Source organism: Carassius auratus, unplaced genomic scaffold, assembly GCF_003368295.1.
Source record: "Carassius auratus strain Wakin unplaced genomic scaffold, ASM336829v1 scaf_tig00216558, whole genome shotgun sequence".
In the NCBI taxonomy this organism is placed as follows: Eukaryota; Metazoa; Chordata; class Actinopteri; order Cypriniformes; family Cyprinidae; genus Carassius; species Carassius auratus.
The window spans coordinates 303919-320772 of NW_020528631.1; the positions used below are offsets into that span (position 1 = coordinate 303919).

The 16854-nt window shown below is 34.9% G+C and overlaps 2 protein-coding genes across 3 annotated transcripts; one reads left to right on the top strand and one right to left on the bottom strand.

The window, feature by feature from the left end:
* Positions 1–622: 622 nt before the first annotated feature.
* Positions 623–1877, bottom strand: LOC113098433 (ankyrin repeat domain-containing protein 9-like). The gene has a single exon (XM_026263503.1). It carries the CDS (start codon positions 1638–1640, stop codon positions 783–785), a length of 858 nt encoding a protein of 285 aa, XP_026119288.1. The 5' UTR covers positions 1641–1877; the 3' UTR covers positions 623–782.
* A 1517-nt stretch (positions 1878–3394) lies between these two features.
* LOC113098424 (REST corepressor 1-like) lies at positions 3395–14582 on the top strand. Of its 2 annotated transcripts, none has more exons than XM_026263488.1 (13): positions 3395–4343; positions 4441–4500; positions 8281–8361; positions 9010–9062; positions 9326–9487; positions 9740–9858; positions 10039–10117; positions 12649–12699; positions 12901–13104; positions 13284–13361; positions 13475–13532; positions 13648–13883; positions 14048–14581. In XM_026263488.1, the coding sequence occupies exons 1-13, from the start codon at positions 4187–4189 to the stop codon at positions 14087–14089; spliced, it is 1380 nt and encodes a 459-aa protein (XP_026119273.1). In that variant the 5' UTR covers positions 3395–4186; the 3' UTR covers positions 14090–14581. The 2 variants fall into 2 exon arrangements, with proteins under 2 accessions (XP_026119273.1, XP_026119274.1); XM_026263489.1 differs by having other exon boundaries at positions 3397–4343; positions 4447–4500; positions 14048–14582.
* The last annotated feature ends 2272 nt before the right edge of the window (positions 14583–16854 follow it).

A 16854-nucleotide genomic window follows, 5' to 3' on the forward strand; every position in this document is an offset into this window, starting at 1 on the left:
GGTATCATTTTTCACAAAAGTATTAAGCAGCACAACTGAAAGAATTTATTTTAATATTTCACAAAATGACTCACTTACTGTAGTGTTAATAAAATAGTAGTGTATGTTTATCATGATCTTCTGTTAAAATGATTAATGTTTATGCTTAAATGCTTGAAATCAAAATATAAAGGCAAACGCTTTGCCACTGTGCATTTTTTAATGGATTAATTAAACCAAATAGTTAAAAAAGGGCCATCAATTTCCCAGCATGGGACATGGAAACTCCTTTGTCTTTAAAAAGGATTGCATGATGGACCTTTTGTCTGAGACAACGTCCCATGCAAAGAGTGAAGAGAGGCTTTGAAACTCAGCAGCTCAAATATGATAGTTTTGACTTGCTTAACATGCTTGGCTTCTTGCTTAATCGTTCTTACTGCAAATTCTATAATTAGTGTTATTAATTAGTTCACTCTAAAATGAAGAAAATTGTACTATTAAAGATGAGCATGTATGTTCAGACTTCTCATTGGTAGTGTTCACATTGAAGACAGGGAGGGTGTCTTTTGTCTTTGATTCATAAGACACAAAAGATGCACCTTGAATGAACTGAATCTGAAATATTAAGCTCAAAGGCAACAAATGCAAAAAAGATATATTTTTAATAATTTCACAGTGTCTTTCAGAATGTGACCCCAAACTATTCACATATTTACAGAGCTCTGCACATACAATCAAACCTGAATATTTCAAGAAACAAATGAGTCAAACAATGTACTTTATTACATTTCCAGTTGTGCACATTACGCTTGATCCAGTTTAAAGTCCAGGGGTTTCAGGAAGTCCGGCAGTGAGTCCACCTGGTCTGTGGGAATGGACTGACTGAGCTTCTGCGTGGCCTGAACGAACAGTGAAGGGGGTGAAGTTCCTGAAAGCCACTGGAAGGCATTTTCTCCTATGAGCGCCTTCCACACATCTGCATTGTCCTGCAACTGTATTTTCGTCTGGAAGCGAAAAGTGGGCATGAATAAGATGAGGTAGCCGAGGCAGAGGCGCTTCGTCCGCATGTCGAAGTCACTCTGGCAGAACTGGCTGAGTAAACAGTCCAAGGGGGTGTTCCCTGTCAGGTCCGTTGCGTAAGGACACGCGCCGTGACCCAGCAACAGTGCCAAGCACTCGGGACGCACCAGATCACACGCGAGATGCAGCGCGGTCTTGCTGCCGTCCGTGTGGACGCATCCGTGACGGTTCAGGTAGCTCCGTCTCTCGCAGTCTGTGAAGTCTTTAATGGTGGCCATGATCATTTTCAGAATGTTGATGCGGTTGTAGCGGACGGCCATGGCCAGGTGCGGTGTGGTGGACGCCTGGCAGCAGCAGAAGCTTCTGCTGGGCATCTCCAGCGCGCGGGTGGAGAACCTGTTGAGTAAATAACGCGCGTACTGCTGGTGGTCATGTACCAGCGCGTACAGAAACGCCTCCGACGGGGAGTATGCACATGCCTGTCCGTCATCTTCCCAATGAAACACCTCCATTGTCCGCATGTCCTCCAGGACCCACACCGGCAAAAGGTCCCGTACAGCCTGGTAAAATGCAAATGAGGTTTTTTGGCATTGTGTCGGGGATTTATAATCCGCGCGGCTCTCGTACATCCCCAAAGGCATTGTGAGCCCCGCTGTTATATCAAACGTTTTGGGGGGTCTTAAAATCACGATTTAACGGCGTTTAATTGGATATTCTGTGCATCCAGAGCTGACACTGAAACATTTGTGAGAATATTAATATGTCACCCTGGAGGCCAGGCGGAGCATTAAATTAAAAATAAGGCTGTTATCTCGTACGATAGAGCCTAAACCCGTTCACCCGCCTTCAAACCCCACTACAAACTCAGCCGAGAGTTTATATTTGCTGGGCAGGTTTGCGCATATCGCTGCGCTCTTTGCCATTGGACGCTAGCGCACGTCACCAGGGTACAAAGTGCCTCCAGCTTTTCCTTATTAGTGTAAAAAGCGTGTGAGCGGATGTTTGGGCGCAATCAGGCGTCCCTCGCGCATTCAGTACATTCAGCGCGAGTCTTGTTACATAATATTTCCCAGACAGAGCTATGCGCTCTTTGCAAGGGGTGATCTGCCTGAACTGTTAATCATGGCATCCTGAAAGTTTATTATGGGTGAACGATTAAGTGTTTCCTTGAGGTTATATTGTATAGGCACGCATTTTTGTTTGTTTGTTTGAATTAATAGATTTTTATTTTGAAAAAGTGAAAGGCAAAGTAGGCTATGTAGAAGTAAAATTAATACGTCATTGAAGAGGATAAAAAAGGTGGAACACATTCGCCATCTAGTGGATACATTTTATGATTGCTTTTAAAGAAAGATCGTTTATCATTGAATAATTTCTCATTATTTATATTGCACCATCTCTACTTTTATATTATTATTTAAAACAAAGAGTTTATGCAAATACTGGACACTTAAATCTGTTTAAAAATATGATCTGTTTATCTCTAATTTTGTTTAGGAGATCAGATGAATCGGAATCAGATGTAATAATGTGTAATTACAGCCTGTGTAGCAAGACTGAATATATTCATCCCACCAGAGTTCAGGATCTCAGTGTGATCTTGCTAAATCAATAATAAAAAATATTATTTATTTTGAGATGCTACCAGATAAGAAACACAATGTAGATTTGATATGATAAAAAAAAAAATATATATATATATATATATATATACATATATATATATATATATATATATATATATATATATATATATATATATATAATATATATATATATATATATATATATATATAAATAAATAAATTAAGAGTACTTCCAAAACAATGAGACAAAGATTGTGCAGTGTTACAGGCACAAATGTCCTGATGACTAGTTTTTGGACAGATGTACCTCGCATTACATGAGACTATGAGACAGAAGGCTTTTGAGCATCACATTAAATAACATTTATTCCTTCTAAATTCCAATCTAATTCTTATAAATCTAATAATTCATATTTAAATTATTAGTAAGTAATCCAATGTATTTCAGTTTTACTATTAACTATTCTTTAGACACTGTAACTTTATTTACAAGTAACTATTCAAATACTTACTGGACTTTTTGTGCAGTTTTCCTAGGATCAATATACACAGGCTGAAGAGACAGTAAGTATTTTTTTAGACAATTGTGCATTCCATTTGTTACTATTATCATCTTAGTCTTAAGATTTTTTTTTTTTTACATTTTAAGGATTTAGTGTCTCATAAATATGTATTAGTATATGTACTTACTACATACAAACATGTTGATGAACAGAAATGCTGCGATCTCTTAAACATTGTTATATGTAAAAACTAAGTGATAGAATTATTATTATTTTAGGTGAACTTTCCTTTAACTCTTTGAGCATATCTGACACTGGTTTTCTTGTCCAAAAACAGATTAAAAGACTACAAATAAAATTGTTAAAATAAATAATATTTTTGTTTTATTACATGACTCTTTCCTAACCATTATCTATAAACACATTTAAGTGCAAGCCACACGTTCTAATTTGATGATAACTCTACCACTTTGACTTTTAGGAAGCAGTGCGGTGGGTAATGGCGTGCAGCAAAACAGATAAATTTGCTATAGTGGGAGACCATTGTTGCTGATGCATTAATGCTTTCCACTAAACTAGTCCACAAGTACAGAGTGCCAGCTGATGCAACTGCCTCTGGTTGCCTAGAGTTGTTTTTCATTGCACATTGATTTTCTAGACAAACGCTGCTTCGACGGTAGATCTGGGAGAAATAATTAGCCTGTTTGTTGTATGCAGAAGTTTGAATTTCTGCCTTAAAGAGGAACTGACGTTAGCTAAAGCAGGTCAATCAGAGAGAGAAAGAGAGAGAGAGCGAGCGAGAGAGAGAGAGAGAGAGAGAGAGCTAACGCTAGATCAGCCGCACTGCTAGCACTGCAGCCGTGTGTGCTTTCATCTGCCTCCAAAGCTAAACTTCACTTATTAACACGACTGGGGGAAATATTATGCATTTGATGCACCTTTTTAATTGTTCGTAACTCTATATTGCCAGTTTGGGGAGTTTGCATCAGTGCAGGACTGTGTTATTTGTTTCAGATCAGTTGAGCTGAGTTAGCTTAGCTATAGCGAGCAGCCAGCGAGCCCAAGTTCCTTCAAGCACCTTCGCGTTTCGCTATCACGATGCCTGCGATGTTAGAGAAGGGCACGGTTGAGATATCGGGGAAAAGAAGGGGTAGAAACTCTGTGAATAATCCGACCAAAAGTTTTACTTCAAATGGGAACAGCAACAATTCATGGGAGGAAGGAAGTTCGGGTTCCTCAAGTGATGACGAGCACGGTAAGTCATGGTGGTAGCCTCGGTCGCTCTTCACAAGTTCATACACTTCTGATGAATGCAATCATTTCATCTTATTTGTTCTTTTGTCACTCACAAGGTGCAGGCGGGATGCGAGTTGGACCGCAGTATCAGGCAGTTGTTCCCGATTATGATACCGGTTTGTGAATTTTGAGTGTTGGAAGGTTCATTGACAACACAGGGTGGATGGCGTGATAGCCTCAAACACTGTCCGGAACAGTTTGTCCGTTCAGTGCACTTCGTGTTCAGCAAGAATAGAATTGTTATTTTTTTGTCTCGCTGGCAACCTACATTGAAAGTGGTCTGTTGTAGTTATGAAAAAGATGCTAAAACAAAAACAAAGATATACATTTTAGGTGGTTGACTAATGTTTGAAACTTGAGGTGATGATAATGAGCACCTGATGTGTCAATCATTAACTGTATATTTGTTAAGAGAACAGTATTCATCAGGCATATTTTTTTTTTCTTCATTCTGATTTGACTTAAGTTCAATCAAATTTATACATTTCATTCTTACCCAAATATAAAAAGATGATTATTATTTTCTTTTTTTTTATTAAAGGGGTCATATGATGCGATATAAATTTCGCCTTTCTCTTTGGAGTGCTACAAGCTCTTGGTGCATAAAGAAGATCTGTTAAGTTGCAAAGTCTAAAATCTCAAATCCAAAGAGATATTCTTTATAAGAGTATAAAAGTCAGCCACACCCTCTTAAAACACCTTGTTTAAACACGCCTCCACACATCTACATCACTATGTGGGAAGATTTGCATAACACCGCTCATATATTCATGGAAAGAAAGAAAGTGTAACTTTTATTCTCACTGTTGCCATGTGGAGAGCTGTGTGTCTCATTGTGAAAGTGAAACTACTTAGTTTGGCCTTCCAAAAGAGGACACAACTAGAAATCAGTGGTTAAGTTTACAACACTATTCAAGAACAGTTCAACCCAAATATACAGAGGTGTGCAGTGCATTTTACTGAGGATGAGGACTCTTTCCTGAACCAGTAGCCTACAAAGTGTCTGTGGCACAATGACTAGGGGTGGACGATATGAAAAATATTTTTTTTTGAAATATCACGATTTTATCAAAATTCTTTGTCATATTGGCTTTACTATTTTTCAAGTTGTCTGAGCATTACAGCCAAACTAATTTCCCTATTATAAAGACAAAGCTTTTCAAGGTAACAAAAACAAAAAAAGAATGGAAGATATAAAGGCCAAAGAGGGCAAAGATAAAAATCTTTGTTCTTATTTTTTAATAACAAAGATAAAAGAATGACAAATATACACATTACAACTACACCTAATATACAAATAAAACAAACTGTGCTTTATTTTCAGGTACAATAGGTGTATTTAGCAGGAGTATTCAAGAAATTGAATGAACAAACATAAAAATATAAACCGATTCCTAAAGCAACTGTATTTCTTCAGTCAAGAGCAGTTAGTGTTTTTTACACTTTGTGTTTTGTTGTTTTATTTACGTTAGAGGAATAGTTCACCCCCCAAAAAAAATTCAGCTGTCTGTCCATTCTGTCATAGTGTTTTAGATTTATACCACCATTTTCTCACTCAAGTTGTTTTAAACCTGAATGAGTTTCTTTCTTCTTCTGAACATAAATGCTATTTTGAGGAACGTGGAAAACCAAACCGTTGCTGGTCCACAGTGACTTTCATGGACCAGCAACTGTTTGGTTACCCGCATTCTTCAAAATATATTCTTTTGTATTCAGCACAAAAAACAAAAACAAAATTAATACAGGTTTGGGATAACATGACAGTGAGTAAATAAGCACAGGTCAGGTCAGCGCGCGAATGAAACATTTAAAAGCACATGCAAATAATGAGAGAGTAACTGTACTGCTGAGTTAACACTGCTGTGAATGCATGTGTTGTTGAACAATATACGACAAATATACGTCAAAAACCACAATCAAAAATCATGATATCGCACACCCCTAGTCCCAACTTTGCAAGGACAGTCTGGCACTTCTGACTCACAGCCTGTAAGTAAGTTTTTCATATTTAAAGAATTAGCCACTGATGATTCAAACACAATTTTTTAGTAGTGTAGAGTAGCGCTTGTTGTTTGTCATTTCTCCGATCACAAATGCAGACATGGTTTTATGTTTATGTGGCGCGATATGCAATGCGTAAAAATACAGTATAAGTCATTATAATCAGTGTTGGGTAAGTTACTTTCAGAAAGTAATTACTGTTAGTAATTAATTGTATTTAAATTACTTTATTAATTACTCTGTCTGAAAAGTAACTTAATTTCTCAGTAAGTAATTATTTAAAATTATTCAAATTGCTAATTGGACTACATCTTAAAATCCCTATAAACCTACATAGAAATTAAACTCTTTATTCTTTCAATTTGAGAAAAATCTTAAGAAAAGTTAATCAATACATTTCAGTTTGACAAGATGTTCAGGCAAAGCCCAACTAGTAAAATCCATACAGGTTTATGTAAAAATAGTACGTTAACTAATGTAGGTAAGAATAAATTACGTAAATAATTTTCTCTGCTGAATAAAGATGTGTTAGATCGTGCTGTTCTTATGATGTAAATTCCTCATAGTAGGACTTCTTTCAAAAACTATGAAAATTAGACAAATCTTGAGTTTTTTTTAATTTTATTATCTATTTTTTAGATGAGGGTGTTTGTGCGCAGGTGACTGCATATAATGAGCCCAGATACGGAAAAGACTGTACCTCGCTTTAGTTTCATAAGGATTACATAATCAGAGAATATTCGCTTTCGATTTGAATTCATTCATTTAAAAGTAGACACTTCAAGCTATCAGATACGGTAAAGACTGTGCCACGCTTTAGTTTCATATGGATTACATAATCAGAGAATAATCACTTTTGATTTGAATTCGTTCATTTAAAAGTAGATGCAGGCTTTCTATAGACACTTCTCTCACGCCTCTGTGTCAAATATTCGCTGAGTTTGTGATGTGTAGAAAGTTGCTCTAGGAGACCTAGACGGCAGAAAGTACACCGTTTGGTTTGTTTATTTAGCAGAAGCACAATGTTTTGTTGTTATTGTCAGTGTACACAAATAAAAGTAGCCCCTTTTTAGATTTGATTGATTTGTTTCATTTAAGGTTTCTCTGTGAATCAAGAAAAACTGAAAGTGAACGAGCTGGCGTGCAGAGGGCTAAAGACGCTGCATTCAATTTTATTTTTAGACAGTAAATTTAGATTTCAAATTCAATACTGATTTTAAAACTGTTGAACTTATTTACTGTATGTAATGCAATGCTTTATAAATAACTAATTAACTTACCTAAAAATTAGCAGTTATCCCTTGACTTTTTCAGTGGATAAGTAATTTAATTACAGTAACGCTTTGCACCCAACACTGATTATAATCAGTAATTATGTCCCCAATGGATGCAACAAATGCCTCGTTTGTAATGGGTTTTATTGTTTTTTTGTCTCATCGTCCTTGGAGACTGCATCACAGTGTGTTATGGGCCATAACATTTCTGCACATGCTTGAGGCATTCGGCCAATCACAAAGCACTGGATAGCTGTCCAATCAGAGCACACCTAGCTTTTTTATAACAATGAGCTTTGTATAAATCTAAGCATTTCAGAAAGGCGGGGCAAAGAGGAGCAACAATAATGAACATTATGTGGAAAATAATGTGTTTTTTTAACCTTAAACCACATAAACACATTTCATTAATCAAATACACAAAATAATGTTATTTTTAGCAACGCCATATGACCCCTTTAAAATCTTTGTAGAAAAGGGCTTTCAGAAAAAAATTATATTAGTAGTAACAGTCATTTGAACTCCAAAGAGATTGGATGCGTTATTGTTTAATCCACTAATCTCTCTCTCTTTCTCTGTCTCTGTCTCTGTCTCTCTCTGTCTCTGTCTCTCTCTCATCAGAGGTAGCTAAGGCAAGCCATGAGAGAGATAATCTGGGAATGCTGGTGTGGTTTCCAAATCCAAGTATACCAGAGGCCAAATGTAAGTCATTTTTGATTATGTTTATTGGCTCTATAAATATGAATAGAGTTAATGCTGTTTTTTAATTAAATATTGGCTATTAATGTATACAGGGCTTAAAGTCCTTCTGCACCATACCAGATTTCCGGCATGCAGCAGAACAAATTTACCGTGATTTTTGAAATGGTCCTATTCACACAGGATCTATATATATATATATATATATATATATATATATATATATATATATATATATATATATATATATATATATATATATATAAAATTATATTAGCAGTAATTTACCAGTAAAGACTGTATGTGTTAAAGGGGCTAAACTTTTCCTCTGTATATGCTGTGAATGTGAATGAACATTCATCTGGATAAACAGTGTGCATTATCTCACTAGAAACCTTTGCCAACACAGGAGAATACGTCAACCTATGTCTAAATGCCATGCCAAGACTTCATTTTTAAATGTTGGCTTGAATCAAGCATTCAAAAGCATTGAAGACTATAATATAGTATATCATTTTATTGTATTAGATATGCCATTCAGTCTATAAAGAAATGTATTTTATGTGTGAAATAAAATGTGTGTTTTTAATTTAGACTTATTTAATATTGAGTTATGTTCTGATGATTTTTTTCTTCTTCTTGTCGTTGCAGTGGATGAGTATATTGCAATAGCCAAAGAAAAACATGGGTACAATATGGAGCAGGTAAAATGGTTATGTTTGAAATCTATACTTGTTTTTTTGCAGTGAAAATAATGAACTCAAAAGTTTAGGAAACAAGATATTTTGTAGACACTGTAGGCACAATCAGACATTTTCAATACTCTTTTGATGTAACCTGTTGTAACTCACAAAAAAGGTAGACTATTCTTTACTGCATTGGTTTTATGTTTTAGAGTGTCAAACACAAGTCTAACATTTTCAAGTTTTTTTCCCACATTCAAGTCATGGCTTTTTGTATGTAACAGGCATTGGGCATGCTGTTTTGGCACAAACACAACATTGAAAAATCTTTGGCAGATCTCCCCAACTTCACCCCATTTCCAGATGAGTGGACAGTTGAAGACAAGGTGCTGTTTGAACAGGGTTTCAGCTTTCATGGAAAGACGTTTCACCGCATCCAGCAGATGGTAAGTTTGATGGTTGAACCCACTCTCACTATTAAAATAAAATATGCACTTGAGAGAAGCAGCATCTTCACATATTGAAGTGACAACCAATCATAAGGAGCCTCAGAATCCAGCTTATTAATGTACGGTCACTGGTGCATATGAAGATCAAATGGATTCTGTCCAGTCCTACATTTTAATAAAATTAAATAATGATTTATCCTTATGATATGTCTGATGTTTCCATCAAAAACAAGTATTTTTTTGTTCCAGCTTCCAGACAAGTCAATTGCAAGCCTGGTTAGATTCTATTACTCATGGAAGAAAACGCGCAGCAAAACGAGTGTGATGGACCGCCATGCGCGCAAACAGAAGAGAGACAGAGAGGAGAGGTCAGCTATGGCTTGAAGATATTAATAGGATGTTTGCTATTTCCTTTTGTGTTTTCTCTGGTTTTAAAAGTCTTGATCAAAGATGAGTTGTGCTGTCATGGAATGCTAGCATGATCTGTTTTTAGAATATGTTGTCATTGTTGAAAAGGAAATGTCATATTTGAAACTTTTTTCATGTAGTGATGATGAAGGAGAAGAAAATAGTTGCAACTCTCCAAGGGATGCTGAATTAGAGCCAAATAAGGATGAGAAGAAAGAGGTAATATAAATGGACATATTTTTCTGCACATTATTGTGCCCAACTTTTTAGTTTTACATTTACATACTTATGTGACTTGTTTGGATTGAAATAAAACAATAAAATAAGTAACATTCTGGTAATACTTTAGGTTATGCTTTATTTTATGATGACCTTGTTATAGTATAATTATTAGGGACTGCCCCCAAATAGTCGACTAAACGTTAGTCGATATGAAGAGGGCTTGGTCGAATACATTTTCATTAGGTGGTAAGTCACAAAAATAAAATCACGTGAAAAAATTACGCAATCAGGGGCTGCGCAGACATCAAAGCAACGAGAGATCAACGAGAACCCGTGCCTCGCGGTATACCAAAGCGCACTTGATGAGGAGGAGCATGCAAGAGAAGGAAGAACTAAAAATGTACTTGGCAGATAAAACAAAGGTCGATTAGAGACCATTGGCATGGTGGCAAAAAAAATAACATCGATATCCAAAGCTCGCTAAAGCAGCTAAGCGCCTCCACTGTATCCCTTCCCCATCCACTCCATCAGAGCACATCTTTTCAAAGGCCGGCTTCATTGTGAACAAGTCGAGAAGCTCCCTTCTTCCCAACAATGTAGACAAGCTGGTGTTCCTCTCACATAATATGAAAAAAAAATAAATCGAATTGAAAGCTTGGGTAAGAATGCTTAATTACCTTTTTGTAGTGTTTCTGTTTGCTATCTTTTAGGCTATATATATATATATATATATATATATATATATATATATATATATATATATATATATATATATATATATATATATATATAAAAAAACGGGTATTTTTATAACAATTAGGCTATACAAATAAATAAATACATATTATTTTTATTTATTTGTTTTCATATAATGCAGAAGTTGTTTTTTATTCTGTAAGAAAAATTAGTCTGATGTTTGCAATTTGCCGTTTCAGGTCAAGACTCGTCGTCTTAATGGCAGTTTGCGGCTTTGCTCTGATATTTTTGATTATTAGTGTTCTTTAAATTATTTGTTCCACATTTTGTCTTAAATATAGTTGTTCTAAACAATTTAATCAAATACTTAGGCTGTTGATTTGTTTGCCGCCTTCTTTTTTATTAAGTTTATGGCATTGTGCGATGTGCCATGTGCATTTATTAAATTGTTCGTTTTTGTTAATTTTCCTTTTGAACAATATACAAATTATATTCATTTTCCACTGTAATTTTATACCAAACAGCGTTTTTGCTACAGTATTTATTTGTTTTGTTTTTGCCTTGTTTTGTACTAGACCTAAGTTACTAATACGTTTATTTAATTTATTTTAAAGAACGAATTTGTTTATTTTATTCAAAACTGTTTTCTTTTTTTTTGACATGTTACTGTTACAGTTTATATTTTTGATAATAAATTATTAAAATGCACAGGCAGTCTGATTGCTGTTTTTATGTTATAATTAGCCTATAATGTTCCGGCCACTGATTTTTGTGTGCGTAAGCGCTGTATACTTTAAACGCTTTACTATTCTGTTTTAAGCGCTTCATTTTCATTTTGAACGCGCTAACATCATGCTTAGCATATTCTGTCATATGGAAGGGTTAAACTTCAACTTGGACTATACCTTTCCTTGTATATACGCAAGTTTTTATATTAATATCATAAAAGAACGATTATTCGACTAATTGCTAAAATGCAGGTGTGTTAGTGGACTAGGAATATCTTTAGTCGAGGGCAGCCCTAATAATTATTTAATTAAACATTTAAGTAGTGAGTAATACTGATGAACTACATGTACTTTACGATATGGTTAGGGTTAGGGTTAAAGGGTTGGTTCACCCAGAAATGAAAGTTGGGCTGTGTTTTACTTACCCCAGATTCATCCTATGTGTATTTGACTCTCTCCTTTCAGATGAATCCAGTCAGAGTTATATTAAAATTGTATTTGATCTTTCATGCTCTATCATTGCAGTCAGCATGTGTCAAATTGCTTCAGTCAGATTAGTGATTATTACATTTTGAATAAGAATATTTTTCTAGAATATTTTTTTTACAAAATGCATCGAGTTGCCATGGGAGGCCTTTGTTCACACCCAGAGCATGTAAGCACTTTTGAAGGAATTGAAGGAATGCAACACCCTCTGACTGCGTTTTTATATATATATATATATATATATATATATATATATATATATATATATAAATATTTGTAGACAATTTTTAGACTTTTTTTTAATGTAATTCTGACTGGATTTGTCATATATATATATATATATATATATATATATAAGTCATATACACCAAGGATGCCCCTAGGGTGAGTAAAACGCAGCCTAATTTCCTTATTTAGATGAACTAACCCTTGATTTAGGAATCATTTGTTATTATTAGTATAGTAAGTACATGTAACCTGTAATAACCATATTACCATATCTTATTCAAATGTAATTTCAATTATTGCATATATCTTTTCATTTATTTAATTATTTCGAGTGTTTTTTATTTTTACTACTTACAGGATCTCAATAAAAAAATATTTGATCTTTTTAAGGGAACATCTGGACCTGAGAAACAAGATTCAAAACCTGCAGTTGTGCCGAAGGTACAATACTACATATATATGTACATATATATGTGTGTGTGTGTGTGTGTGTGTGTGTGTTATGTATGTATTTATAAAAAAACAATCTGTTATTTTGTTCATGTGGAATGCTCATTGACTGTGCATATGTGAATGTCAATAAACATAATTGAAGTCGATCACAGATTTAACTAACTCTGTGTTTTTGCTGTTTTTCTGTAGCCAGCGAATCTTGCAGAGAAGTCCATGCATGTTAAGAAGGAACCACAAGGAATTGCTGGAAGGAACCTAAACAGGGCGAAGAAGAAACCTCCTAAAGGAATGCATTTAAACTCTGATGATGTGGCGGCAATGTCTAGCAGCGGCCCAGCCGCAGTTAGTGTTCTGAGACAGCTGGATATGGAGCTCATTGCCATAAAACGACAGGTTAGCGTTTTATTACTTTTCAGTGATGTATTACTTTTACATCACTTTTTTCAACACATTTTTATTTGAGACTATCAACAGAACTAGATGTAAATCTGGCAGACAGTTTTAGAGGTATGAGACAGTCTAAAACTGAAAAGTTTTAAATGATGCAAAAAACCCCTAACCTCTTTTTACAGATTCAGAACATCAAACAGCACAATAGTGCCCTCAGAGAAAAGCTGGACACAGGCGTCGATGAGTTTAAGCCAACTGAGGTAATAATATTCTCTAGAATTACTTTCCAGCACACTTATATCACAGAGGGCCGTATTTACCATTTTATGCATTTTATTCACAAAAGGGTATAAATGTGCTTTGTTTTCCTCAGGCTAATCAGAAATTTAATACCCGCTGGACTACAGAAGAGCAGCTGCTCGCAGTACAAGGTAATTTTGACCACATTTCTCAAATGTTTGTGGGTCTTACTGGATAATGAAGGATTCTTTAAATAGGATGTTTTAAACAGTGAAATTCTGGACAATCTTCTCATTCCTCTCTCAGCTATAAGGAAGTATGGACGGGATTTTCAAGCCATTTCTGATGTGATCGGTAACAAATCTGTGGTTCAAGTGAAAAACTTCTTTGTGAATTACCGCCGTCGTTTCAACCTGGATGAGGTACTGCAGGAGTGGGAAGCTGAGCACGGTGTGGAGGGACGCAAGGGTTTAGATGAAGAGAAGATGGAGGTGTCATCCGAAGAGGGAACCACCCCGGTGCCTTCAGAAAACCAGACAGAGGTCCGTCTCCCATCCCCAACTCTTAGTTAATGGACTTTTCCACCAAAATATGCTTTAGATTCCAGTCAGACTGGAAATTCTGATTCTAATTTAAGTATTTTGTCTTCATCTGGTTTTGTTTCATCATTGTCATTTGAGAATAATCAACAAATTATAATTTTCAGGAACCAGTGGCAATGGAAACACAGAACCCTTCAGTTTCCTGAGTTCTCCAACAGCGGTCAGACGAACTCAGTTTAGTTAATATCGCAGTTGTGCGTAAGAGGCATTAAGGCTTCAATAGCCTCAAGTGAAGTCTCTTCGTAAAGGACATTCCTCCCCCCATCCCGCTCCCTCTAACTCCCACCCCCCTATTGACCCCAGGACTCTCACAGGTGCAACCGCAGAGGAGTGCAAACTTCTCAAACCTACTCTACAGAACTAGGATCATCACTGCCAACAGAAGTAGAGTTCCTGTCTGGTCTCTACCAATCTGGTGCTCCAACAGATATATTCTCCACAATCTGTAATTGGTCTGTTATGGGGGGAATAAAACTCCCACATACCCATCCCAACGTCATTGGACAGTGAATCAGTGAAATGAAAGATCTTTTGTCTGAAGGAGTTTAATGTCACTTGACCATCTCTCTTTGATATATTCATAGGACTCTGACTTGGTCCTAGTCCAGCGTCCCTTTCCATTTACATTTTGTTACTGTAGCATATTATCTAGTTATATGATTTGTTATATTAAAATAGTTTTTTTTTCTTTTTTTGGGGGGGGGGGGGGGGTTAGTTGATCTCTGGTTGGATTAAGCTATTTATTTGCATAAAATTATAAGAACTGCACTGTATATAGATCAAATTAAATGCAAGTGTAGATGAAATTTAAGTAATTATAATACCAATTTTTAATGCCAATTTAAATATATATGGTTTGCAGCTCTTATATTTAAGTGAGTTGGTTTAGTATTAGGTCGTTTTATATATATATATATATATATATATATATATATATATATATATATATATATATATATATATATATATATACGCATATGTTTAATCATGGACCCTTGTACATGGTGTATTTGAAATGCTTTTTATCTCAAAAGGTTTCTTGGCTGAGGATGTTGACTTTAAGAACAGGCGCAGCAGAGTGTTGTAATGGAATGAGAGGTATTTTTTAATCTTTTAATCTTTGCAGCTTTTTTTTTTTTTAATTCATCTTATTTCAAACTGTTTTTTGCATGCATGAATAGTTTCTTCTTCATGCCAAGGTCAAGCTTTTCACCCTCTTAGGGGTGTCTGAAAATATGGATCACCATGTGAAGGTAAAGAATTTGAAAATATGGCAGCACATCTAAATTTCTACTACGATTCCATGTTTATGTTTTTCCACACATCCTAATTTATTAGGGTGTTTGGAGATAAATGACAGATGGGTTCATATTGTTTGTTTTTCTTATGTTTAATTTGAAAATGGAACAAGTTATTTAAAATACATTAATTATTACTTTTTGTTTGTTTGTTTTTGCCTCTAATAACTGTAATGGTACCTGTGTGAATGATACGTGTGAACTCCTTTCAGTTGTATGTGTGCAGATAACGTACATGGTTGGGGTGGAATTCTGTGTGGATGGGAGCTAATGTGGTCATAGACTGTGGCCTGTATATGTAATCAGTTTGTCACATTAGTCTTAATAAACTTAAGGGGTTTATACTGTCAAATGCACTGAGTGTTAATCAGCCCATACGTCACATTATGTTATATTTAGATCATTTTCAATAATAAATTATAATAACACTTTAGGGAACACATTCGCTGTATTAACTTTTTATAATTATATACTATATTAAGAGTTATCCCTCAATAAACTCTTAATAACTGCTTATTGATAGTAAGGTATGGTATGGGTAGAGTTAGGTATGGGTAGAGTTAGGGATTTACAATATGGTCTTGCAGAATAAGGGATTAACAAGTGCTTTGTAAGTAATAATAAACAGCCAATATTCTATTAATATGCATGCTAATAAGCGACTAGTTAATAATGAATAGTGTTCCCTTATCTAAAGTGTGATGAGAAGCTTTGAAGAATATTGGTGGATCACAATATTAAAGGAAATGGCAAAAATGTATGGATCTCACAAAGAAAATCTGGAATAAATTTTAACCCAAATTAAAAAAGGTGTATTCAGATTTATTCACATTGTGGTATTCTCATGACAGTTAAGTATATTTTCATTCCCAGTTCTTATTGCTGTAGTATATATTTAAAAAAAAAAATTGCCATGATGCAAAGAAAAAATATATATTTATGATGTTGATTCTTTAAATTATGTCTTGGTAATAAAATATTGTAATAACTTTATTGATGTAATAAAAAAACATGCCTATAATTTGAGTATTTTAATAATAATAATACAAATGTGAATAACAGTACATCAATCCTGTTATTAAAGTATAATTGAAATTCCAATATAGTTTTTTTTTATTAATAATTTGAATTCGTTATTATTATCTTGTATGTATTCATATACATCTTAATTATTATTATATTTTGCAGTTTATTCAAAGTAATCAAGTTTATTTTACAAACATGTTTTGTATGGTTCTATTTTAGCTTGAGATAAGTTAACTATAATAACCCTGCACCAATGCAACCAACACTTTTCATTTGCTAGTGGGTTCATCCATACAGTGACCTGTCTCACACACACACACACACACACACACACACACACACACACAAAAGGTAGTTCCAGCAAATGTAATCAAAAGTGTCGTTCAGTTGTTCAGTAAAAACAATCAGTTTAATTAGATTCCTTCAACTTACTCAAGTATGTCAACAGATTTGGTCAGTAATGCATACATTTCAAAGATCATCACCTGTTAGAAACACGTGGAAAAGCAAAGCAAAGAGCCGCTGAAGTGAACGCTGTTCTATCACGGATTGGACTGAAGCTCTGGCTCCACCCAGCGGCCGCGCGC